The sequence below is a fragment of the Cucurbita maxima genome, unplaced genomic scaffold, assembly GCF_002738345.1.
Source record: "Cucurbita maxima cultivar Rimu unplaced genomic scaffold, Cmax_1.0 Cma_Scf00014, whole genome shotgun sequence".
NCBI classification, from domain to species: Eukaryota; Viridiplantae; Streptophyta; class Magnoliopsida; order Cucurbitales; family Cucurbitaceae; genus Cucurbita; species Cucurbita maxima.
The window spans coordinates 2,244,522-2,254,685 of record NW_019272030.1 but is presented as its reverse complement, the minus strand read 5'-3'; the positions used below and the strand labels follow the sequence as shown (position 1 = coordinate 2,254,685).

General features: G+C 33.0%; 3 protein-coding genes across 3 annotated transcripts; 1 reads left to right on the top strand and 2 right to left on the bottom strand.

The window, feature by feature from the left end:
- Positions 1-2,714: 2,714 nt before the first annotated feature.
- LOC111489392 (protein MKS1-like) lies at positions 2,715-3,167 on the bottom strand. Its single transcript, XM_023137583.1, has one exon. The coding sequence runs from the start codon at positions 3,165-3,167 to the stop codon at positions 2,715-2,717; it is 453 nt and encodes a 150-aa protein (XP_022993351.1).
- A 719-nt stretch (positions 3,168-3,886) lies between these two features.
- LOC111489785 (P granule abnormality protein 1-like) lies at positions 3,887-4,556 on the bottom strand. Its single transcript, XM_023138167.1, has 2 exons — positions 4,369-4,556; positions 3,887-4,249 (listed from the first exon to the last, which is right to left on the bottom strand). The coding sequence occupies exons 1-2, from the start codon at positions 4,496-4,498 to the stop codon at positions 3,996-3,998; spliced, it is 384 nt and encodes a 127-aa protein (XP_022993935.1). The 5' UTR covers positions 4,499-4,556; the 3' UTR covers positions 3,887-3,995.
- A 2,051-nt stretch (positions 4,557-6,607) lies between these two features.
- Positions 6,608-7,613, top strand: LOC111489774 (dof zinc finger protein DOF1.2-like). Its single transcript, XM_023138152.1, has one exon. The coding sequence runs from the start codon at positions 6,708-6,710 to the stop codon at positions 7,443-7,445; it is 738 nt and encodes a 245-aa protein (XP_022993920.1). The 5' UTR covers positions 6,608-6,707; the 3' UTR covers positions 7,446-7,613.
- The last annotated feature ends 2,551 nt before the right edge of the window (positions 7,614-10,164 follow it).

Genomic DNA, 10,164 nt, shown 5'->3' with positions numbered 1-10,164 from the left:
AAAAAAAAAAAAAAAAAAAAAAAAACTTAGCTCTTACTTAATCAAATATCTCAAGAAAGAACACTTGACACAATCGCACGTTTAAAGGCAGCGGACTAGCGATTGTGCGGCACTCACTTTCCAATGACAAGTGAGCTGAGCTAATTTGTACTTGCGTCGCCTACGGCCAAGCGACGTATGATCAAGCCTCTAGCCTCGGTTTTAAAAGAAGGTTTTGGAAAACGAGGGTAGAGAGAGATTTTAGAAAGAGAGATTTTTGAAAGAGACGTTATATAAGCAAGCAAGAGAGATATAACAACGGCTTAACATATATAACCTTGGGTAGGGAGAAGTTGACTACATTTACTACTGTTGGGTGATGAAAGTCCCACATCGACTAATTTAAGAAATAATGATGGGTTTATATTCAAAGAATACTCTCTTGATTCACATGAGGCCTTTTGAAGACATTATTGGTGATACCAACCTGGTTGATTATAAATTAAGATAATATATATGTGTATATTTTTAGTTTAATTTTGGAGGGTTGTTCCATATATATATACATGTGTGTATATGCTTAGGTCATACATATGTCATCTCAATACATAGAAAATTATTAATTTATTTGTATAGTTGATGTTTAGATATATTTTTAAAATATTGGAGGGATAAATTAAAATGTTTTAAATGGCATAAACAAAGATGCCATTCTTTTGACTTTGTTTAATTACTTGGCCCTCTTTTTAGGAAATTGATTTTTTTTTCTTAAGCTATCCATGTTGTTTATTTAATAAGAATAAAACTATATTATAAAAACCAAGAATAAAAATAATAAAAGTATCAAAATAGAAATCAATTTTAATAATAATTATATTCAAATTAACGGGTAACTTAAACATTTTGAAATTAAATAACAACTCCTTAAAAATTAATTTTAAAAAATTGAAATTAAATAGATAAAGATGAAATTGTTAAATAGATAAAGATGAAATCTCATGACTTTGATTTGACTTTCTCAGAATGCCTCATACTAATGGAGAGAATATTTTTTGTTTATAAAGTCATTATCATTCTCTAAATTAGTAAACCGAGTAAAAAGGTAAAAAGAGTAAATCTTGATCTCAACCATGTGTAGAAATATTAAACGAATACAAGTAAAAAGTAATAATAATAATAAGAAGAAGAAATCGAGGAGGGATGGAATTAATGGGGGTCGGGAAATTTGGGTCGGTAGTAAAGTGGAGGCAGAGGGTTCTTGAAAACCGGCGGAAGTGGATAAACCAAACCGGAGTAATCAAAACCGGAATACGTTGTTAAGGGAGGAATTCCGGGAGAGGGCCGTGGATTTACAATTACAAGAGGGTCTTCCCAGCCCTCGTAATCATAAACGCTGAGTTCTTCCGACGACTGTGACAAACCATTCCGGCCATCGGAAAAAGTGGAAGAAGAAGTAGAAGTGGAAGTGGAAGTAGAAGGGTGGTCGGAATCGGAGTCGGAGCGGCTGCTACTGCTGCCAGGGAATTGAACCATGTGCCTTAACTCTGAGGCGTCTTCTTCTACTTCAATGATTTTCTTCGACTTATCATTGGTCCTTCTTTTCGCCGCCGGTTGGGCTTTGGCGGCCCTCGGCGGCGCCGGCGGCTTCTTCATCTTTCGCTTTCTGGTGGCTGAAGAATCCATTCTCTCGTTTCTTTCACAATTTGGCGGATTTCTTGTATATATATATATATATACACACAATAAATTTAAATTTTTTTGGAAAAAATGAAAATATATTTTGATTTGATTTGTGAATTACAAAATATTATATTGACATTTTAAATCGTTGTTAAATTTTAAAATTTTATATTCAAATTAATATTTTTACTTTTGAAGTTTAATTAATTTTCACTTTTTGTTCATTAATATTGTTAATTAATTAAAAATAATTAAAAAAAAATGTCATTTAAATGGTAGAATTAGTAGACACAAAATAAATTTTAATTTTAAAATTTAAAATTTACGATGAAGTTGGAAATTAAACTCAAAATTTAGAGAGAATTTTTTTTCTTATATTCTTATTCTATTATTAGATTATAAATTCAAATTAATTGATTAAGATAATTATTACTTCGAAAAAAATTTAAAATTTAAATTGATGGAATAATATTTAAAATTTAAAATTTATTATTTGTAGTAACTAAAAACTGATTTAAAATTAATTTTTTTTCATTGATTATAAAAATTTAATTGAAAAAAAAATTATGATAAAATTTGAGAAAATATTCAATAAAATAGATGTTAGGTTATTTTTTTACGATTATTTCGATTAGATATTGTTGGATGATGAAAGTCCCACATCGGTTAATTTAGGGAATGGTCATGGGTTTATAATCTAAGAATACACTCTCCATTGGTATGAGGCATTTTGGGAAGCCCAAAGCAAAGCCATGAGAGCTTATGCTCAAAGTGGATAATATCATACCATTGTGGAGAGTCGTGTTCGTTTAACAGATATATTTATAAGATAAAAAGACATGAACTACTCCCACTTAAAATCATACAAAAATGGGGAAAAGTCTCTCATGGTATCATTATGCTTAAACTTTTTAGATTTTGATATGCCAAAATGTATTTTTTTTTCTACATAAATAAGGATAAAATTAAATACAATTAATTATATGAACCCTTTTTAAGATCAAACACAAGAAATAAACCCATCTTCCACTTGTACAAAAATTATGCAAACAAAATCAATGCAAATCAGGGAAGTTTTGGAAGAAATCTAGCGACAACGAGAATCGATTGGGAGCTATGGGGCTAAGATCCCGGAAAAAGTGGGTAAGAGGGCTGAGCTCAGCTGACTGCGGCGGCGTTGGGGTGAAAATATTCGCTGGAATCGGCGGCAGCAACCCCGGCGTTGGCGATAATATCCCGTGACCTACCCTCTCTGCTCCGTGAGGATTGGTACTCATAATCATCGTCGTATTGGGTGGATGGTGAGAGTCATGGGAGGAGGGTTTGTGGCCAGTGAGGCGCTGGACCAAGTCCTTGAATTGAGTAGGGTCGGTGTGGATGACTTTGGGGGAGACGGAGTAGATGATGACAGGCCGGTGTGGCGGCTTGCCGATCTTGTGGGAGTCTTTGGTGATCTTGAGGGCGGCGGGGCGGGGACCTTGGAGTTGAACCTCTTTTCTTTCAGCCATGGCATTAGGTGTTGAAGAACAAAGAGAAGAAGACATGGAGAGTTGAAAGGTTTATAAAGATAAGTTGAGTATATAATATTAATATCAATATTAAAGGGTTTCTTGGTGGTTTAGAAGTTTGAATTTGTCTTTAAATAAATAAATAAATAAATAAAATCCCATTTTTTTCATGGTTGAAACCGTCAAACCCAAGTCTATAATGCCGTATATACCATTATTGTGTCTTTTCCACGTCGGATTATATTACGCTGACTTGGTGTATCTATTATCTGGAATGTTCTAAGAGTATTTCGTATATATTGCCCTTTCGAATGGTACGATAACAAGTTGTTGTCTCAAATGGTGTGACGGATTTGGTGCATTTCTACGTGTGGGTTTGAATATTTATATGAATTAGTCTTTCAAATAGTTTCAACGAACACTTATTTTGATAACGGATGACCACGATATCTTCTAGACATGGTCATGTGCACTTTGTTGGTGTAGGTAATTGACTTTCAATTCTCAGATGTGATCTTGAATCATTAATGTACCTCTCATTTAGTTTAGACTTATTTTAACAAGTGATATCAATCGAGTGTTCACGGTTCAAGTCTTGCCACGAAGCAAGCTCTCCTGAACACGACGGGTTAGGAAGTGGCACGGACTCAGCATGGACCCTTATATTATTGGGCCATCAAGGGGCTAATTTTTCACTTTGGGCCTATGATGTTTAGTTTAAACTCGTACAAATACTTCTAAAGTTTTGACTCTATTGAGTCTTATTTATTTTTATATATTGTTTTTAGTACAACAACCATCTCAACCATGGTTGAGTTATACAAATGTTTAGTTATAGCCTCCCCTTCCCGTCGGCTTGTAACCATTGTAGCCACTTCTACCGTTAGGTTCATGACTGTTGTATCCACTTCTACCATTGGGTTCATTGCTGTTATATCCACCTCTACCATCGGGTTCGTTACTATTGTATCCACTTCTACCATTGGGTTCGTAGCTGTTATATCCACCTCTGCCTTTGGGTTCATTGCTGTTATATCCACTTCTACCATTGGCTTCATATTTGTCTTCAAGAACTTTTCGTCCTGAAATTAGGATTCAAACAAAAATTACTTCGACTGCAAATCTACAAATTCAATCGGTTAATTTGTATTTAATAAATATTAAATAGTATTAAAAATTTTAGTGAGTAAATCGGGGTTACCAAGTGCAAATTCTTGTGGTATGATCGACTCATAGGACAGAGCAGCGGCGACGGTGCCAGTGGATATGAGGAGGAAGACGGCGAGGAAAGCAGCCATGGGCATAACTCCGGCAGCCTTAGAGCTTGCCATTTTCAGACAAGGGGGTTTAATTTTTGGGGGCTAAAAAGTGTTGGGTTAAAACAAGGGTAAGATTTATACAAATTTTGGTGGGTATTTATAGCTGTAGAAGGGTTGTAAGTAAGGGTATATTAGGTAATTGCCAAGGTGAAAACTTGAAATCAACCACAACGTCGGTCCACATTGCTCGTTGAAGAGGTACCCAAATTCAACCCTAAGGGATAAGTATACGTAAATTTCTACCTTATGATATGACTTTAGTGTATGATTACACGAACCGAGGATTAAAATATCGACATTTTCTTCTCATTTTATTTAACCTATTTTCTAAATTTATTTAAATTAAAATTCCACTTTAAATATTATTTAGTTTGATAGAATCTCATTCTTGTCGTCTCTCGACTATGTTATTCCTTTTAAACAAAACATTCAATCAAACCACTTTTAACATGAAAAATAGATTTAACGTTATGATTTAATTAATGCACATTGAACACGAGGAATATATGGGATGGAGAATAAAGTGTGTGGGTTAGTTGTAGTTTCTGATAACAATAAGTAACCAATGACGACCACCATTTCATTCGTAGAAGCTATATATATATATATATATATATATTATAATTCAATATCTATTTTATAAATTCACATTTATATTCCATGAAAATGATGCAAAACCCACCACGTGATTTCTAATCCTTTTATCCATCATTCCTACGGATCTCTCCAACCCATTCATACCACGTATCTTCTTTAATTGTTTATTTATCTTTCTTTTATAAAGTTAATTAATATCTTTTCAATTTAATATTTAAAAAAAAAATCCATATTTTAAAAATACTCATAAATAACATTAACACTAGTAATCTTTTTTATTTAATTTTTATTAAAAAGTTTTTAACATCAATATATGAATAAATATCATCTTTTTACGCCTCTCATAGATAATCTCCTTCAATTTTAAGGATATTTTTAATAACAAATAAAAAAAAAAAATTAAAGTCCATAGATATATATATTTTTTTAAATGTGTTATTTGTGGTAAGAGTTTATATATATATATATATTATTGAAAATTTTGAAAATTAAAAATATTTTAAAAATAAAGTGCAAAATTTAGAAATATGTGAACGGAATTAAAAAAATAAGTGCCTATGTCACACCCATCCACCACGTGTCACCTCCTCAACAATTATGAAGGGAGATTCCATTAGTATATTCCATTTACTTTAATATTTACATAATCGAGGATTAATCTATAATAAATTTGTAAGTCAACCATAATAACAGCCCTATTCAACAATAATTAAACGAGAGGGGGAGAGAAACCGCAATCTAGGATTAAACAACGTAATTAAGGAAGTAAGTAAAGCTCTATAATAATAAAATAATATTAATTTAATTTAATCATTATGTAATTTAAGTTAGTAGGAACGAAGATACGCCACGTAATCCGTTTAATCACGTGCATTGCAACATCCTTATTACGCTTGCATCTAATTTATTTAATTAAATAATGTATATTCATCATCTTTCTCCTTAAATCCACCACTGCAAGCACGCTGTACCACTCCCATTCCCGCCGACCATCTTCTTCTCCCAATTACCATTCTATCCTTCTATTAAATATACATTTTTTAAACAAAAAATTGATTTCCTAGTTATTATAAATTCGACTCAACATAATTATATTACAAATATGATCAAATATTGATATATTGTTCAGTCAAAATTCAATTTAAAAGTTCTTATAATAATACAATTTAAAAATTGAGATTTGGAGGGCTGGGGATATAACAGTCATTTTGCACACAGATTCTCAACGACTACCAAGTGAGGTTTGACTAATCAACGTCAATCACTTTCAATAATGTAATGCACCCAATGAAAATAAACCACGTGGACTTTGACCCCACGACCCTTCCGCCTGTTATACAGCTCCAATCTCATGAACTCTCTCTTGATCTTCCTACGTCAAAAATTATTATAAATTAAATTATTTAATATTCCTTAATAATTATTAAATGTACTTTTATAAATAAATAAATATTTATTTAATTAATGTTTATTTTTGCATACACACGCTCACACCCTTCCTTGGCCCTAACGACTCTCCAACCGCCCACGTTTCTCTTCACTCTACATAATTCCCTTCCTCTCCTCCATCTTCACATCTCTCCGCTCTCTCTCTCTCTCTCTCTCTCTCTCTCTCTCTCTCTCAATGTTCTCTACAGAAATGTCCGACCACCACCAGCTCCCTCAACCACCTCCGCCACCGCCCTTCGCCTCGCATCTCGAGCGGAAATGGAAGCCCCATCTCGAAACAGCTCCAAATTGCCCTCGTTGCGCCTCCGCCAATACCAAATTCTGTTATTACAACAACTACAGCCTCTCCCAGCCTAGATACTTTTGTAAATCCTGTCGACGCTATTGGACCAAAGGTGGCTCCCTCCGTAACGTCCCTGTCGGCGGTGGCTGTCGTAAGAGTCGTCGTACCAGGTCTTCACGATCCTCAACTGTCTCACGTTCTACCAACCCCGACACTTCTACACAAATCACTGAATCCTCCTCTAATGGACCCGATATCGATCTTGCTGCCGTTTTCGCTAGATATTTGAACACTACCCCACCGAGTACTGAGCACCACACGTTGACCAGCTCGCCCGAATCCGTTGACCCTTTAGAGAATTGTGAAATCTTCTTTGAAGGGCTCACGGATTTGTTAATTGAGGAGGAAAATCAACCCCAAGAACAAAAACAGGGGATTATGGGAAATTACGAAAATACTCCATTTGGGTTACACGCGGAATTGGGCGTTGAGGAAGAACTATGGGCGTCGCAACAAATCCAAGAATTGGACTCTTTTTCTTGCAATTATAATGCGAATCAATTCTGTGAAGTGGGAGACAATTGGAGCTCATTCGACTTTGCAGCCGTAAATAATGTCGAATATTTCTAATTATATCATTACATTTATATACTTATACTTCTATATATATATATATAAACATGGGATTGGGTACTGTTACATTGGAAACTATATGTTAAAATAAAATTTAGTGTATGGGGAGAGGCATATCAGTGATTATAGCAATGCTTCATGAAATACAATTTTTCCTTAAATGTTTATCATCGCGTTCATGTGTTATATTATGTATTATTTAGTTGAATAATGGTTATCTCTTGGCTCGTGTCGTTAAAATTATAACTTCTCTAGAGTGGTATCTCACTGATGGTTTGGGGTCTTTTTCGTTCTCCACCTAAACTGGGCATGAAAGACCCAAAGTCAATCTTAAAGTACAGTGAAGATTTATAGGGTCTTTTGTGTCGAGGTGCAGGTAGTCTGTATCTTCACAGACATGTCTATTTTCCTGAGGTTTTTTTTGATATAGTGACTTGATCGTTATATATTTCGTGTGGATAAACGCATCTACACAGCTTAACAACACTATTTTCTTTTAAAATACATGATCCAAATGGAACCGAGGAGAAGGTTGAGAAAGTCAACAATGTGATGTCAACAAATCACATGGCTTGAAAAAAGGATCATGAATCTGCGGGTTGTGTGAATTAATGGCAAGGGATATTTGATTACGTTTCCTCTATACTTATTATTTTGTGGTTCCTATCAATTTCTCACCAATTTTGCGCACCATGGTTCAATGTCATTGGACCTACCTCTTTTCGTCACACCCAATTTTAACATATCTTATCTACTTTCACCTCGGTCAAGATTGAGATTTTTCGGAAGAAATCTCGAAACTAAACTAATTAATTAGGGAAGATAAATATGAAGGGAAACACAGCCCTTTTCAGCTGCTCTCTGCACGGTGATTATCCTTCTGTTTGTTCCAATTATTATAATGAACTTTAGATCTAATTCTATTCTACATATGCACGTTGCATTAGAGAAGCCGATCTTTCACTTTCTTTTTGTGTTTTCAACTGATAGTCGTCCATCTAGCTCCATCAGAGTTCTCTTTTGCATCACGGGTAACAATATAGGCTAGAGCCCATTCGATTATTATCTCGCCCTCACCCTCTCGTTCATTATCATTACTGCTACTTACGTTGACGTTGACATTGACTTGATAGATTTATCAAATTAGTCGAAAAACTGTTATTATTATTTATTATTTTATTTAATAATTGTGGATTGTGATTGAAATATTGATTTATAAAATAATTATTATATTTTATTAATTGAGAACCAATTAAATATAAGCCAACAAAGAGTATTAATTTAAATTTAATATGACACTATGAGGTGTGAATTTGGTCCCGGTTTGAAAAAGGACAGTTTTGGTCGTAAATGACGTGGCAACTTTTTTATTAATTTTATATTGAATTTTGGTCTACGTGTCAAATAGGGAGATAATTTGGATATAAATGGTAATAAATATATATAATTTTCAATTTGGGCCTCCATGTTAGCTCTACGGCCCAATTACTCCAAAAACATTTCAAATCATGAAGCCCAACAACTATTAAGGCCCAAGCCCAATTGTATGACACGGTCATTTTTAAGCCCAACTTAAAAACAATGGCTTAAATAAATAAATAAATAAATAATAGAGTCAAGGGTATTCCTTTTTTAATATTTAAATAAGAGCTAGGAGGAATTAAATATATATAAAAGAAAGTTTAAAATAATAATTCATGAAGCATGCCTTTTGGGTTTCTTTAAATTAATATTTTCCTAGATCCATATAATTATAATTATTGTATTTATAAGTTCAAGAAATGCTTATAAACCATATGACATATCACTTTCATTTCACAAATCTAACATCAATTTCAAGTTAATATTAATTGAGTTAATGCTTCCAAAAACATTATTATAAATGGATGAATTAAAACGCCAAACCTCAATGCTTTTTATAGATAGACAAGACTCGTAAAACAATTTAAAAAATTTGAACTGGTCGAGAGTACCGACTTAGTTGTCTCATCTTCAAACGTATACTTATATCTAATTCTTAGGACTTGATGCTCGAGATGCACAACATAGACAACAGTTCAATTATGCTCAAATTGAAAAATTTTGAGGGAAGCTGCGGTGGAAAGTGTAAAGCATTAGTGATGGGTTTAAGCAGTTACAAATGGTATTAGAGTAATCATCGTCATTGATCGGAGTAGAGTTGACCCTCTCTCATAAAAGACGTGAAGATAACGATTATAAATAACGAGGTTGAATTAGTCAAAATTTGGTTACTTTAATCTTATAAATTAATTAATAATAGTAAACATGGGTCCAGTTATGAATACATTAATGGTGTAATCATCACCTAATTAAAAAAATTAAAACTTGATTAATTAGCATAAACCCCTCGATATATTCTAATAAAATACAAAGAATACATTAGCTGCATCTGCGTGTATGCTTATGGCATTGCTTAATTTTTTAATTCAAATTGTAAATAGGTTTAACCTTCGTTAATTAAAATACTCCCATATTTCATTTTAAAAATTACATTTATTTAGGCCCACAATTATAACATTAACATTTTCAAAATAATATTAATAATTTATTCATTTTTTTTGGCATGGGTCAAGCTCTAGCAATTTATTTTTTTATTTTTTTATTTTAGTCCTCCAATTTTTTAATTTACAAAAAGAACGTATTTGAGGTATTTAAAGTCATATGAATAGAATTAAAAAAAAAAAAAAAAAAAAAA

What these genes read in the sequence shown, in the direction of transcription:
- LOC111489392 (XM_023137583.1), bottom strand. Translation starts at nt 3,167, where the DNA reads ATGGCTGAAAGAAAAGAGGTTCAACTCCAAGGTCCCCGCCCCGCCGCC.
- LOC111489785 (XM_023138167.1), bottom strand. Translation starts at nt 4,498, where the DNA reads ATGGCAAGCTCTAAGGCTGCCGGAGTTATGCCCATGGCTGCTTTCCTC. An exon ending in ACCACAAGAATTTGCACTTG is followed by an intron (nt 4,250 to 4,368) that starts GTAACCCCGATT and finishes TCCTAATTTCAG; the next exon opens with GACGAAAAGTTCTTGAAGAC.
- LOC111489774 (XM_023138152.1), top strand. Translation starts at nt 6,708, where the DNA reads ATGTTCTCTACAGAAATGTCCGACCACCACCAGCTCCCTCAACCACCT.